Source organism: Mus pahari, chromosome 6 (genome assembly GCF_900095145.1).
Source record: "Mus pahari chromosome 6, PAHARI_EIJ_v1.1, whole genome shotgun sequence".
In the NCBI taxonomy this organism is placed as follows: Eukaryota; Metazoa; Chordata; class Mammalia; order Rodentia; family Muridae; genus Mus; species Mus pahari.
Window position 1 is genome coordinate 67192148 of NC_034595.1, and position 16014 is coordinate 67208161.

The 16014-nt window shown below is 45.8% G+C and overlaps 2 protein-coding genes across 4 annotated transcripts in view; both read right to left on the bottom strand.

Annotated features, from left to right (window-relative positions):
• Positions 1-12820, bottom strand: part of Nsun4 (NOP2/Sun RNA methyltransferase 4) — a 20829-nt gene extending 8009 nt beyond the window's left edge. The window contains exons 1-5 of one of the 3 annotated variants that reach the window (XM_029539426.1): positions 9610-12472; positions 8091-8171; positions 7309-7643; positions 5798-5952; positions 871-1031 (exon numbers count right to left, since the gene is read on the bottom strand). In XM_029539426.1, the coding sequence (XP_029395286.1) occupies positions 871-1031; positions 5798-5952; positions 7309-7589 (597 nt within the window). In that variant the 5' untranslated portion in view covers positions 7590-7643; positions 8091-8171; positions 9610-12472. Of the gene's footprint in view, positions 1-870; positions 1032-5797; positions 5953-7308; positions 7644-8090; positions 8172-9609; positions 12473-12681 lie in introns of those variants that run through there. The other 2 variants (XM_029539427.1, XM_021200801.2) reach the window with 2 other exon arrangements.
• LOC110323531 (sperm head and tail associated protein) lies at positions 9912-12359 on the bottom strand. Its single transcript, XM_021200800.2, has one exon. It carries the CDS (start codon positions 12357-12359, stop codon positions 9924-9926), a length of 2436 nt encoding a protein of 811 aa, XP_021056459.1. The 3' UTR covers positions 9912-9923.
• Positions 12821-16014: the final 3194 nt, after the last annotated feature.

Genomic DNA, 16014 nt, shown 5'->3' on the forward strand with positions numbered 1-16014 from the left:
CCATTTCTATTAAGAAACTCACAAATCAGCCAGGCGTGGTAGTGCATGCCTTTAATCCCAGCACTCGGGAGGCAGAGGCAGGCGGATTTCTGAATTCGAGGCCAGCCTGGTCTACAAAGTGAGTTCCAGGACAGCCAGGGCTACACAGAGAAACCCTGTCTCGAAAAAACCAAAACAAAAAACAAAAAACAAAAACAAAACTCACAAATCTATATTTTCATATCCAAATTACACAAAGACTATAAAAAATAAAAATAGGGGCTGGAGAGATGGCTCAGCGGTTAAGAGCACTGACTACTCTTTCTGGAGTTCAAATCCCAGCAACCACATGATGGCTCATAACCATCTGTAGAGATCTGATGCCCTCTTCTGGTGTTTTTGAAGACAGCTACAGTGTACTCACATATAATAAATAAATAAATCTTTAAAAATAAATAAATAAATAAGGAAGGAAGGAAGAGGAAGAAGATGGCTGTATACAGTCTAAAAAGAAAGTTATTTTCCACCAGGTATTCTCTTATGCCTCCTGAATTTTGCACCATGTGCTATTTTAATATTCAGAAATAAAATGTTCTCATTCATACTCATCGTTGTAAGGGGTTGCAAGAAACCAAGTGACTTCAGAAATAAAATATGCCTAATAACTTTTTCCACACGCAGTTAGGTTCAAATTCTTTTTGCTGCCAACTATCTCTAATGAAAACAGTAGCAAGTCATCTAAGCTGAACTGAGAACTCTGCAAATGGTGCTTTCTCCAAATCACTCATGGAGAACTGTCTAGGTCCAAAAACAGCCGCACACATTCATACCCCAGGGCTAGATCGTACCCCTGGGATTGGAGGCCAAAGCGCAGAGTCAGAGGTCACTTACCCTATCATAGGTGTCCCCTTCCAGTTCTCCCCACTTCCTGCCATCCAGTGAGGTAACTCGAACTTGGCTCCCTTCTCTAATATCCTGAGGCACATAACTGTGAAGGACCTGCTGTAGTCTGCCTGTCCGGGAAGTGGAGAGATCGTTGGCAGCTAGATTACCTGTAGAAATAAAGAGTCTTCAGAGGCTCTGACTCAACACAGCGCATCACACCAACAAAAGGTGTTAATGGAAAATGCAGCCAATTCTTAGATATACCCAGTCAACAAAGACCCCCAAGGGCAGGACACTTGTAATATATGCGGTACCAAATCAGTCACTCTGGGGTAGAGGCCACAAAGACTAATATCTATGGAAAGGAAAGTGAATAGTGTCTAGGGGTCTAGGGTATTTACTGTAGTTACAGCAAGTTTGCAGAATTTCCATACAGGTCAGCAAGTAGGTTATTTTAAAAACTGAATTTTTGGCATAATCTGCAGGAACCAAACACAGGGGCAAAACCACCTGACAAGCAGGATGGCTGGGTTCTCTATTTCCTGCAGAATGGCTTACGCTATCTCTATGTACCTTGGCCCTGCTGTTGTCGCCTGACCGGCTGTTGCTGAAGGTGGGAAGTGCCATAGATGTTTGTTCCAGTGGACTTTGTAGTTTTCCTCCTAGAATTGGAGTTTAACCCCTGGAACTTAAAAAATGGAGTTGGTTGGGTTTTACAACGCTGTAGCCTAGACTAGTTGTGAACTGGAGATCATCCCGCCTCAACCCTAAATTTCAGCATACACTAGCCATGCTGTTTTGTTGTTTTGGTTTGGTTTTGATACCTATGGTGTTCTTGAACTTCTCAGCCTCCTGAGTAGCTGGGACTATATGTGTGTGACCCAATCTCTTTGAAACACTTGTGTCTTAGTTGGGTTTCTATTGATGTGATAAACTCCATGACCAAAAGCAGTTTGGAGAGGAAATGGTTTGTTTCAGTTTCCAGTTTCCAGTTCTTCATGGAGGGAACTTAGCAGGAAGTCAAGGCTAAAACCTGAAGAAAGGCAGAAAGTGAAGCCGAGACCATGTAGGAACTGCGTACCTGCTTGGTCAGTTTGCTTTCTTCTATACCTCAGGGCCACCCGGGCACGGGTAGAACCCACAGAGGGCTGGACCCTCCCATAACAATCATTGCTTCATAACTGCAGAGGCCTACAGGCAATTTGGATGGAGACCTTTTCTCAGTTGAGGTTCCTCTTCCCAGATAACTCTAGCTTGTGTCAAGTTGAAAACAGGACAATATGTCTCTCTTGGTCTTCATTAGATACTATAGATTATTCACCCAGAATTTACTATTATCTTACTCCTTAATAACAGAACCCGAGCCGGGCATCGTGGTGCACGCCTTTGATCCCAGTACTCGGGAGATAGAGGCAGGCGGATTTCTGAGTTTGAGGCTAGCCTGGTCTACAAGGTCTACAAAGTGAGTTCCAGGACAGCCAGGGCTATACAGAGAAACCCTGTCTCAAAAAACCAAAACAAACAAACAAACAAAAAAACCAAAAAACACAGAACCCAACTTTATCTATAGAGGACATTGTATACCTTTCCTAGCTTTCTTTCTTTTTTTAAGATTTATTTATTTTATATATGTGAGTACCCTGTAGCTGTCTTCAGACACACCAGAAGAGGGCATCGGACCCCATTACAGATGGTTGTGAGCCACCATGTGGCTCACATTGAACTCAGGACCTCTGGAAGAGCAGTCAGTGCTCTTAACCACTGAGCCATCTCTCCAGCCCTCCTAGCATTCTTTTACAACTAAGTATGATTGGTTAGTGAACTGCAGACACTAATACCATGTGAGACCTCTGAGAAAATGTGTCTAGAAGACTAACAATCATTTCCTTCTGCCTCAAAATCAAATGGGTGGCTGACCTTCAAGCAGCTCTCTTGTACCATAATATTGATTCTAAATATGATGCCTAAACCAAAACAAGGAGCAGAAATAAAAACAGCAGAGTCTATGCAGAGTCCCTGATGAGTGTGGAGCCTCCACACCATCCCTTGACTTCCTGGATATTTGAAGCTTTTTAGACAAACATCACATGTATGAGAGACATATTTCTTCTTCTTAGAAGTTTAACCACTTATTCTTTTGTATAAAACCAAGCCTAATAATGTACTACTTTATATTCTCTTATTAATTTATAAATTTGAGTGTATATACATCTATGTAAATGTATGCCTGTGTTCGCGCCTGAGGAAGCCAGAAGAGGGCATCAGATACCGAGGAGTTGAGAGGCCATTGCAAGCTGCCTGGTGTGGGTGCTGGGAGCCAGGAGTTCACAACTGCTGAGCCACCTCCCTCTTTCTGACAGACAGGAGTTTAAGAAATATCTGGTTGGTTTCAGTTCTGCTATATGAAAAATGTTTCTGTAAGATTGATGTTAAGGCAGGCCTAGAGGCACATAGCTGTAGTGTTAGCACCTGGGAGGTTGAAGGAGGAGGATCAAGAGCTTGAAGACAGGGATAAGAAAATGTGACTCAGGGGCTGGAGAGATGGCTCAGAGGTTAAGGGCACTGACTGTTCTTCCAGAGCGCCTGAGTTCAATTCCAAACAACCACATGGTGGCTTACAACCATCTGTAATGGGGTCTGATGCCCTCTTCTGGTGTGTCTGAAGAAAGCAATGGTGTACTCATATACATAAAATAAATAAATCTTTTTTTTTTTTTTAAAGTGAGTTCAAGGCCAGCCTGGTCTACAGAATGAGTTCCAGGACAGCCAGGGCTACACAGAAGAACCCCATTTTTTTTGGGGGGGGGGAGGGAGCAGCAGCAACAACAAAAAGCAGAAACAAAAACAAAAGGCTTGATGATAAAGGACAAGTGACACCCAGCCTCAGAGGCAAGGAGAAGTGAGGGCACATGGGAATGAACCGTGCGGAAGAGCTAGAGGGCACTACTAGAAAGAGGTTTAGTGTCCCCATAAGAAACATCCCAATTTCTGAGGGCACTTAACATTTAAAAAAATCAGACACTCTGTTCAAGAGAAAAACAGAAAGAAAACGTAGCTTCCAGTCCCCCTCCACATCCAACATTTGTAAGACTTACCAAAGCATTCAGACATTCCATGCTTGCCCTGACACCCTGTGACCCAATCTATGTTTTGCGGCCAAGAAGCCAGGCTTGGTAAGTACCTGGGATGAAGAAGGGATGCTGCTAATTTAGTGCACCTTGGAAGCACTTCTCCCTTGCTGTTTCTCTCCTCTCCCTTCTAACAGGAGCCTCACACAGTGCAGCGCAGCACCGCATCCAGGATGGGCTCTCACGCTCACGACTCACGTGCTAAACTTGAGCCAACATCTTTTTCTCTTTCCTTTTTCAGCTTCCAGAAGCTGAGAACAATTTACTCATGAGAGGCTAGGGGCTAACTCAAACTGTGCGAGCCAGCTTCGGAGTAACAAGAATAGAAGGTTGACACCTAACAGAAAGGCACAGGCATGTGGCAGGAGAAGTCCAGCAAGCTCTAGATCAGATGTGAAAAGAACACGTGCCTATTTCTCAGGACTCGAGGAAAAGGTAATTCTATTTTTTTTAAAGATTTATCTATCAAAAAACAAACAAAAAACAAACAAACAAAAAGATTTATCTGTCACTCTCTTCAGACACCAAAAAGGGCATCAGATCCTACTTGTGAGCCACCATGTGGTTGCTGGGAAGTGAACTCAGGACCTGGGGAAGACCAGCCAGTGCTTTGTTTTTGTTGTTGTTTGTTTTTTCGAGACAGGATTTCTCTGTGTAGCCCTGGCTGTCCTGGAACTCACTTTGTAGACTAGGCTGGCCTTGAACTCAGAAATCCGCCTGCCTCTGCCTCCCAAGCGCTGGGATCAAAGGCGTGCGCCACCACGCCCGGCTCAGTCAGTGCTCTTAACCGCTGAACGCTCTCCAGTCTGGTAAGTTCTACTTTAAGGCAGCCTTTTAGGCAAAGGCTGGCTAAAGCGAGCACCTATGAATACCAGGGTTACCTACCATACCAAAACACATGAAGAAGCTTCAGCCTGTTCCCAACGAATTTGGAATTTTATTTTTGTTTTTTAAGTCAGGGTTTCTCTGTGTAGCCCTGGTTGTCTTGGGCTTACTCACTCTGTAAACCAGGCTGGCCTCAAACTCAAGTAGATCCACCTGCCTCTGCCTCCCAAATACTGGGACTAAAGGCATGCGCTGCCACCACCACCAGGATGGAATTCATAATCTTTTTTTTTTTTTTCAAGACAGGGTTTCTCTGTGTAGCCCTGGCTGTCCTGGAACTCACTCTGTCGACCAGGCTGGCCTCCAACTCAGAAATCCGCCTGGAATTCATAATCTTGAGGAAGGAGAAGACATATATCCATTAATGCTCTGAGGAAAGGCTAATAATGTTAATGTGCTAACAGGTGACGCTCATGGCATGGGCGCACAGGAAGGAATCATTCTGAACAAGCCAGGAGCAGCTACGAGAGAACATGTCCTGCAGGTAGCACACTCAAACTGAGGCTCAAAAGCTAAAAGGATTTAGATAACACAGCCAGGCAGGGGAGGATGGGGGACTCTAAAGAGAGGTAATGTGAGCAAAGGTAGCAGGTGTGCTGGAAGCCTCGAAAGCTTCCGAATGACATATAAAGCTGAAATAAGGGATTGGCGATACAAAGAAGTGAGACTTTACCTTAGAGACAAATTAACAAATACAAAAGGGTGAGGGGATCACGTGGTGGATTTATCAGGGCCCGGATTTAGTCTGCCTGCAGAAGCCTTCATCAGCCTTTTTTTTTTTTTTTTTTTGTTTTTGACCAACTGACAATAAACTCAGTAAATATTATTACCCCAACCTTGGGACTAAACTTACGACATTCAGTGTGACCTTGGTGAAGTGGGGATCCCTGCCTGCCCAAGACACCATGCCACTGACTTACGGCAACAGCCTGTCTGAAGTAATGCCAGCGTTTTGCCCCCAGGAGCGGCACACAGGTCAAGCACAATGTCTCCATGCTGCAGATCAAGAGCCAGGACAGGTAGCAAGGAGGCAGCATCCATCAGGTAGTATTCCATGAGACCCAGGCTGCCAAGTCTGGAAGAGAGAAGACCATCACACCTACCAGGAGCCAAGCTGAGCAAGTACAAGCCCTTATTATCTCCCAGTCACTCATTCATCTATACAGTGTCATCTATACAGCATCCACAGTACTCACTCATTCATCTATATAGCATCCACAGTAAATCTTTTAAAAAACAAGATCAAGGTCTCATGTATCCCAGGCTGAGCTCAAGCTTGCTAGAAAGCTGAGAGTGACATTGAAGTTCAGATCCTCCTGCCCCACTGATGGACTATGGAACTACAGGTTTGAGCCACTACACCTGGCTTATGCAATACGGGTAAAACTCAGAGCTTTGCGCATGCTCGGTAAACATTCTACCAATTAAGCTGCGTCCCCATCTCTGAGTGATCCTTCTGAAAACAGACTAATTTACTCTGAACTAGCCTTGCTAGTTCCCTTGCTATCCCTTCATTGGGCCACACACACGCCTCAGGCCTTTCAATTCCTACGCCTTTTGTCCTAACAGTTTTCTTCTAAATATCCCTGATGTGCATCCTTACTTCTGTCAGGCATTGCTTCAAAGTGTCCTCTTCAGAGCCACTGGCAGTTCCTGTCTGTCTAAAATAACACCCTCTCTTTCTTATCACTCTCTATTTCCAGCTGCACTATTTTTCTTTAAAGCACTTGTTCCTCACTTTAAGTAAGTGTGTGTGTGTGTGTGTGTGTGTGTGTGTGTGTCCCATCCCAGTAATAGTATCACAGGCTTGTCTCACTATACCCAGCTTCCTATTCTCAAGGCATAAAGTACAATTTAGCACTTGGCTGTACCGTCTTTTCCCACTGAACTTCATGCACACAAGCACCACCTCTGGAAGAGACGAAGTTCTGTTTTCTTCAGGTCTGTCACTAACTTGCACTCCTGGGCAACCCCTATTTCCTATCAAAATCCACTTCTCCTCCTCCTCGTTTCACAGCTGCTTGACAGGGCAAAGGGGAAGGGGAAGACACATCTTCACTGGGAAGGATGCAGTGAGTTGCTCTTGTGAAAGGTAGATGTTTTCTACAGAACGCAGAACAGGTTCCAAGTGCAGGTTCTGGGGTTCAAACTTCCTGGGACTAAATACCAAATATACCACTTGCTCTCTGGATGATCAAAAGCAAGTAGCTTTCTTAATTTCTCTGTACCTCAAATATAAAAAAAGAGCAGCTATTATATTCCCATCAGGGTACTGACAAGAGAGAGAGTGCACACACAGCACTTGGGCAAACACCTAGTCTACAAACACTAGACATACCAACAAAACAGATTTGTACTGCAGGGCAGGGCTGAGCTCTTCAGGTCCACTTGTAGCAGGCACTCAGAATGACCTCACCGTTCCAGCCCCTACCTGGCAGGAGGAAAGCGGCTGACGTCCCCTCTGGAAAAAGTGAAGCATCGAAGGTTTGGGCTGCAGTCCAGGGATGGAGTTGGAGAGAGGCCACTCTCAGGCTCCAGTTTCTGGTGAGAGACGGCTTCACTGATGAAGTCCTTGGCACTCAGCTCCTCCAGCTTAGCACTCACACTATCCCAAGCAGCAAAATTATTGACCAACGCACCATACTTCTGCTCTGAGAGAAGACTAACACGGATTGATGGCCAAAGATCCCCAAACTGTACGCTGTAGGTCATGTCAAAATTCTGCAGAGCAAGCCGACTGGCAGTGAACTGCGGTTCTGTGGTAGCCTAAGAGGGAAAGAGCAAGTGTATTAATCATTCCAGTCTTGACTCTTATCTCTTATCATCTGACTCTACTGCAGTTTCTGTTGCTGTGATGAAACATCATGACCAAGGCAACTTGAGGAGGAGGTTTATTTCATCATACACGTCCAGAAGCCGAGGCAGGAATTCAAATAGGGCAGGAGCTGCCAGAGAGCCCACAGACGCTGCTGCTTGCTGGCTTGCTTCACAGGTCTTGCCCAGCCTGCTTTCCTATAGAACCCAGAACCACCAGCCCAAGGAGGGCACCACCCACAAGGGGCTGTCCCCCACCCCCATCAATCATTAATTAAGAAAATGCCTTACAGCTGGATCTTATGGAGGCAAATTATCATTTAAGGTTCCCTCATTTCACATAACTCTAGGTAAACTGTGTCAAGTTGACATAAAGCTAACCAGTATATCTACCAATACCTCAGAGCCCCAAGGCAAATTTAAGTTCACTCAGTGCTCTCTCCTATCTTTGCATCTTGCTTCTGCCCACCAAAGGAAGAACTGGGAGAGAATGAAGATAGCCTTCATATCACAGATTGGAAGGAACACATAACTCTCATAGTAACTCTAGGGGTCGTCAAAAAAGAGAGTCAATGCTAGGCATAGTGGTGCACTTATAAGCCCAGTACTCAGCAGGAGGATCTAGAGTTCAAAGTTAACCCTGGAGCTACAAAAGCAAATCCGAAGCCAGGGTGAGTAATACATCAGGAATCTCTTGTCGAGATGGCTTTTTGCCACTAAGCTTGACTACTTGTGTTTGATCTTTGAGACTCACGGGGCAGAGGGAAAGAATTGATTCCCCTACTTATTGTCTTACCTCCCAAGGTATACCATAGCACATACATGGACACACGCACATAAACCATTCCCACACCAATAAATAGATGTCATTTTAAAAGTCTCCTATAGGGGCTGGAGAGATGGCTCAGCAGTTAAGAGCACTGAGTGCTCTTTCAGAGGTCCTGAGTTCAATTTCTAGCAACCAAATGGTGGCTCACGACCATCTGTAATGGGATCCAATGCACTCTTCTGGTGTGTGTCTAAAGATAACTACAGTGTACTCACATAAAAATAAATCTTTTTTTTTTTAAAGTCTCCTATAATCCTACTACTCTGGAGGTAGAAAAGAGGGTCATTCTTGGTTATATAGAGTTCAAGACAAATTGGGATACATAAGACTCTATCTCAAACACACACACACACACACACACACACACACACACACACACAAAGATACAACGAAGAGTCTCAAAAAAATAGGAGGGAGAGATTGAGGGCTTAAGCTGAGATGTATCTCAACGTATGTGCTCTGAGATGTGTGTGTGCACCTGAGATGTGTGCTTGGTGTGTGACAGTGCTTGCCTAGCACAAGCAATGCCCTAGATTTATACCTAGCAAAGGTGAAGGGGGGAGGGGCTTAAGTAACCCAAGGGAGAACTTTTGAAGAAACTGTGAAGGTCCTGGGAAAACTTGAGGCTTAAAGCTTTTTTTGAGAGATGGTTTCTCTGCATAGACCTAGCTGTCCTGGAACTTGATTTGTAGATCAGGCTGGCCTCAAACTACAGAGATCCACCTGCCCCTGCTGCTGAGTGCTAGGATTAAAGGCATGCGCCACTATGCCTGACACTTCTACTCTTTACACTCCTGTTTTTTTTTTTTTGTTTTTTTTTTTTGGTTTTTCGAGACAGGGTTTCTCTGTATAGTCCTGGCCATCCTGGAACTCACTTTGTAGACCAGGCTGGCCTCGAACTCAGAAATCCACCTGTCTCTGCCTCCCAAGTGCTGGGATTAAAGGCGTGCACCACCACCGCCCGGCTTACACTCCTGTTTTCAAGAGCTTGTTATTGTCTATTAGCTTATGAGAGAGCTCTATGGCAGTGGTGCTCAATAGGATACAAATAATTCTCTTTCACATCTGATAGAGCAATGAGTCACTTACCTAAGATTATGCAGTGAATGGATTAACATAATGCACAGGATTATAGAACTGAGATGTTTTAGATTCCCAGACCCCAGGAAGGCAGAATAAAGACAGTTCACAGAATCCGAAGGTAAGAATTTCTAAGATGACTGCTATGGGCTAGCAGTGAAGGACTTGAGTCAGATTTAAAAAAAAAAAGAACTGAAGACTTCAGACGAGTCCACAAGTTGGTCCTCATTGTAACAACTGAGATACTACTGACAGCAGTCTTGTGAATGCAACTTCTACCCTGGCCTGGGTTTTTGTTCTGGTCAGAACATGTGTTCAGGTCATTATTTCTTCCTACTGTGGGGACTCTTGATCTGTCCCACACTTTTCCTGTGCTGGAGGCTCTTGCTCTGGCTTTCAATTTCACCATCGGCAGGACTCCTGCTCTGCTTGCGACTTCTCTCATGGTGTTTGACGCCCACACTGGTCCTCTCAGTACGGTCCTGAGTACTGCTTTGGAGAGGACTGCTGCTCCGGCTCCGACTTCTGCTCTGAAAGGCACCCCTCCTTAGGGGACTCTTGCTTTGCTTAGGAAGGGAGCTCTTCTTGTTTTGGCTCTGACTTTTGTTCTGGTGGTTTATCTGGCTGTCACTACTTTGATAGTCACTACAAACAATAGTTGAACTGGCAGAAGTGCTACAGGTAGAGGAGGTCTTAGATGGAGGCAAAGAACAGCTGTAGGGAATCTGGGAGGGATTGTTCAGTGGGACTGGAGAGGTCACAGCATAGGTATGAATGCCACAGGGAACTGTAGTGGGGCAAAACCGAGCTCGAGGGACAACAGGTAAACATCGGGGGTCAAAAGGTGTTCTCAGAGGGATAAAAGAATAGATGTGGGTGGAACAAGGAGGCGCCACAGAATTGATATGGGGTGGTGGACCCCTGGGAGCAGAATAAGTGCCACAGGGGAGAACAGCAGGCTGGTTATGAGGAAGAGGTAGAGACTGATTTGGGGGACTAGAGAGTGGGGATAAATGGGAGGTGGGAGGAACCACAGAATACATATGAGTATTGCAGGGGGAAACTGGAGGTGGTCCATGCGGACTACTCTTAGGATATCTACTGGACAAGGCAGGATTACAAGGCGAGCTATGAGGACAGGAAGTAGGAGCAACAGTTTTGAGGACAGCGGTCTCTGGGGGAAGTTCTTTTGGGCAGGAATTTGAAGTAGTTGTGATGGCTGGCTCCATACATGGACTAGAGAGGCCAAAAGACTGGGAGGGAGACTGAGGACAGGTGTTGGTCTTATGGGATTTAGGATGGCTAGGAGGAGTGTGGTGGGGTGTATTGTCTAGGGAGCGACACTTGTAGGGAGTGTGTTGTGTTTCAGGGGATTTGGGGGACTTCATTTGAGAGGGAGCTGAGGTAGGAGGGCGGGGTTCGTTATAACCTCTGGGTGACTGAGGTGGAGCTACACACTGGTTGTCCAGGGGAGACGGGAAGTACAGGGAGGGATAAGGACAATGAGGAAGAGGTGGTTCTGTGGGGCAGGAACGACCAGAAATTACAGTACCTGGAGTTAGTAAGAGGTAAGCGTTCCCCCCAGGCTCCCACAGAAAGGACCCTACACAGGGCTTCTGGAGAGCCTGAGGCAGGGGTGAGCTAGGAGAACCAGCACTGTCGGGTGGTAGGTTGATAACACAGAGAGGACTCCTAGGGGCAGATATCTGGGAATCTGGGCATAAATGGGAATAATGAATACAGCCCTCTTGAGGTGAGATGGGAGAGCCAGACATGCCTGCCTGAGAAGAGAGTGGAGGACCACAGCCATTTTTCCCAAGAGGCACATCAAGCTGTGGTTTAGGTTCACAGGAGTTTGGGGGCATAGGGTTGTCATGGTAAGGGTTGCCAGAGGGTGGGGAAGATGCTGAAGAAAGAGGAGGATCATTGTAACTTCTTCCAGAGGACCAGTGGGGTCCTCGGTGAGAAATGGATGCAGGGGTTAGAGGTCTAGTTTCCACAGACCGGTGAACAAGGGGAGGTGAAATTGTAAGGCCAGTTCTCAGGGGCCGATGGGTAAGAAGAGGTGAAATTATGGAGTAATTTCTCTGGGACCCTGGCATAAGGGGAGTCGAAATCACCGGGCCTGTCTCCAAGGTTATATGAGTAAGTTCAGGGGAAGTTACTGGGCTGGCTCTAGGGGGCTGATGAATGAGAGGCGGGGAAGTCACATAACAAAGACACGGACTTGGAGGAGGACATGAACGCTGAGATTCTGGGGAATCGATATGGTTGCAATACAGGTTCCGCTGATGAGGAGACAGTGACCCCTGAAGGCTGAATCGGTCAAAACAAGGACTCGGAGGGGATGAACCAGCTGTCTCTGGTCTGTACAGCCTTCCTAGGAGTGGAGAAAAGGGTTCAAAAGAACACCTCTCCGGTGGGGGTGGGGAGGAGAGTACTGGGGGCGGAGGGGGTGGGGTGGGGATCCGTCGAGGTAAGCAAGGAGAAGAAATGGTGAGGCTAGAGAAAGGTTCTCTACAGTAATGGGGGTTGGTGAATCTGTTGCCTGCATTTGGAGAATGGCCAGCATTACAGGAAAGGTGGTCGTTGAACTCTTTCCCGGGCGCCACAGGCACCTCGAGAGTGAGAACAGGGGTGAATCCTTTCCTGCAGGACGCCGGAGATGCAGGAGGGAAGGAGTTGTTGTTAGGACAGTCTGCTTGAGGTGAAGTTGAAGGGGCTGAAATTTTAAGGAGGAAAGGAGGGGAGGAGGTCATGGGACTGGAGGGGAAGGGAAAGAGGGAGGAAAGAAAAGGGAAAAGAAGGGTGGGAAGGGCAAGACAGAGGTAAGCAAGAAAAAGTAACATGCGGAGATGTGACGTCACCGAATGAAAGCTCAGGCCGTGACTTAACAGAGAGGGGCGGAGTCAGGGGGCTGCTTATGCAACAGGAAGAGGTTTGTGGTTAATAAAAGGGCAGGCAGAAGTGAGACAAGAGCTCCAAGAAGGTTACGGTCCCTGGAGTGCATGTCCCGAATGCAACTGTGAGTGACGGGAAACGCAAGGGTTGGATAAGTCTCCCTCTAATGTCAGACCTTACCCATTTCTTCTTATATCGATGTCTCCGCGGGACCGGCGTGAAGTCCACGAGCTTCAGCAGCTTCCGAACACATCTTAAGACGGGCGCAGCCATGTCAACTAGCAACGCCAATAATTCCGGCTGAAACAGCAGCTACGCTCTCGCGGGTTCCGGGGAGGATTGAGGGCTGCTTAGACGAACAGCAGCAAACGGGGCGGGGCTAGACTTGCCGCGCCCCCAGGGCTCCGCCTACCTCCACGCCCCACCTACCAGAGGGCACGGGGCGCACCCGAAGCGGTGGCTGTGCTAGAGCATCTAAAGGAGCTCCCAGGAGGTGCAGGGAAGGCCTTCTGGGCTCAAACTGCATGGAGAAAGATGCATGGAGAGGTAGAACGACATTAGAGCAAACTATAGACAGAAGTGGAATCGCAAGGAAGCCATAGAAGCCAGTTTCAAGATCTTCCTTTTAGACGGTTCTTTTCAAGACTTGGTACCTAATTTTGTGTTCTTTCAGAGACTATCAAATTGACTCCGCCACTCAGGATCCAAGAAGAGAAAGGGGGTGATCACTATTTTCAGAAATTATTGTTTGCCTGATCAGAGTGGCGTATGTCTTTATCCCAGCACTTGGAAGGTAGAAGCAGACGGATCTCTGTGTGTTCCAGGCCAAACTTGGTTTCATAACTACAGGACAGACAGCTTTTCTGTAACCTTTTATTCTTATAATGTATTGCCACCCACCATATATTAATCAGCTAAGTCATAAATTTTTTTATTTTTTATTTTTTATTTTATTTTATTTTATTTTATTTTGGTTTTTCGAGACAGGGTTTCTCTGTATAGCTCTAGCTGTCCTTGAACTCACTTTGTAGACCAGGCTAGCCTCAAACTCAGAAATCCACCTGCCTCTGCCTCCCGAGTGCTGGGATCAAAGGCGTGCACCACCACGCCCGGCTCTCATAATTTTTTTTAAATGTTAAGTATGTCAAACAGATCTCTGGAACTTGTGGGACAACCAACTTTTTTGAATTGGCGAGCTCCAGATTCCATGAGACCATCTGAAGACATGTGGTGATGACCTGCAGCTGCCATTCATAGACCATATGCACATATGCATGAACATATACAAACATATAACACACATTTTCCTTTTCTTTTTGTTTTTTGAGACAAGATCTCACTACATGGCCTATTATAACTCTCTGTATACACCAGGCTAGCCTGGAAATTATATCTGCCTGCCTCCATCTCCCAATTGCTGGGATTAAAGGGGTGTGCCCAAACTATAACTCATACAAATATAAAATTAGTACCTGCCAAAAATTGTATTCAACATATGTGCGGGGAGGCCTAGGTCCAGCCAGTGAATGTTCTTTGGTTGGTGGTTCAGTCTCTGAAAGCCCCAAGGGTCCAAGTTAGTTGACTCTGTTGATCTTCCTGTGGAGTTCCTATCTCCTTTGCAGACAAAGGTTCATATCTCTAATCCGAGCACTCCTGGAGTCTGAGTCAGGCGGATCTCTTTGAGTTAGAGATCTGCAGCGAGTTCAAGGCCAGCTAGGGATATATAATGAAATACTGTCTCAGGTTTTTTGGTTTTGGTTTTGGTTTTGGTTTTGGTTTTGGTTTTGGGTTTTTTTGCTGGTAATGTAATCAGAGGAATGTAGTGAGAATTTTGGTTTCTTTGAAAAACCCAGAAATATGGGAATATATTCTTATTTTAATCCCAATTGTGGGATATGGGGCTGCTTCAGATTGTCCACAGCAGCTGACTATGATTTGCCTCAGGCTATAGCAGGGGTGTGATTTTGCCAGCAGCAGATTATTTATGTGATTGTGTGACATTTGGAATTCTGGGGACTTTTCAGAGGGTATATAAATGCCAAGGCCCCTAGAGGCATGGTGAGTTGTTGTATAAGACCCTGACCCTTGGTCAGTGGTATTTACTTCAAGATGCCCCTGAGTGAGACACCAAGATGCAGATCGATGCAAAAGCAAGAGGTTTATTTTCCAGGGCCTTAGGGTCAACCCTCAATCAGTCCCTCAAATCAAGTGACAAGAAGTAGACCCTGAATGGCTATTACAAGCAGTTTTTATACATTTTAGGGGCAAAGGTTACATCAGCAAGGTTATAGTTCAAACTTATTGGCTAAGCATATAGACCTTTAAATCTATTGGCTAGCAAGCATGACACGCATTTGAACTCTACCTGGAGCTTTCCAGAGGGTCAGGTGATTGTCAATACAGTTAGAGAATTTTTTAGTCAAGAATGTTCCTGTGGGTGGAGACTGGAACTTGGCCTAGCCTTGACCCCAGGTGGGATGGGGAAGCTGTAAGGGGGGTGTGGGACTGGAACAGCCCTGAGGGTTCCTCGGTTGGTTGGTTGCTGGTGGTTAAATAATCACCCACGAAGAAGAAGAAATTAGATATACTGCCAGAGAAGATCAAACTTGCCCCAGGGAACTTGATCTACATAATCAGCAGAAAATAGTCTAATGATCACATTGTTCCCCTTTCCTTTCTATCCTTTTTTTTCTCTCCTATCTAGTATTAGGGGGTTGAAAGACTAGAATAAGGGTCTAGAAGAATGGAAGAACCCACAAAGTGCCCAAAGTCTGACTACAGAGGAATGCTGAAATGACTTTGCTACTAGTTGCAGAATTGTAATACCCTGAGTATTAAAATGTAATGTGTATGGGATGGAGAGATGGCTCAGTGGTTTAGAGCACTGACTGCNCTTCNAAAGGTCCTGAGTTCAATTCCCAGCAACTACATGGTGGCTCACATCCATCTATAATGGGATCCAATCCCATCTTCTGGTGTGTCTGAAGACAGCTACAGTGTACTCATATACACAAAATAAATAAGTACAATTAAAAAAAATAGTGTATAGTTCAGTAGAATGCTTTCTTAGCATGCAAACATTGAGGCCCTAGGTTTGATCTCTCATACTGACAAAATCAATAACAACAATAAAACCCTATAATGTTTGCAATGGCCTTTTCTACTGTATGGAAATTAACTCTGCCAAGGACCACCCACCCTTAGCTTGGAGAGGGGTCTGAGAAAGGGGTGTCTGGGAGTGGTAAAAACAAACAACTCAAAGTCAAATCATGGGTCCAAGCTGGCACCCTATGTTCTTCTGGAGACAGCTTTCCAGCCTGCTTTTTCTCTGTTCTGCTTTCTCTGAAGATCCCCAAGCATCTCTCTCTCTCTCTCTCTCTCTCTCTCTCTCTCTCTCTCTCTCTCTCTTTTTGTGTGTTTTGCCCAAGACAGTTCTCCAAGCAGTTCTTTCTTGGTATTCTACAAAAGTCTCTGAGTAGGTCATCTCTTACAGATCATAAGCCTGGTCTTTTA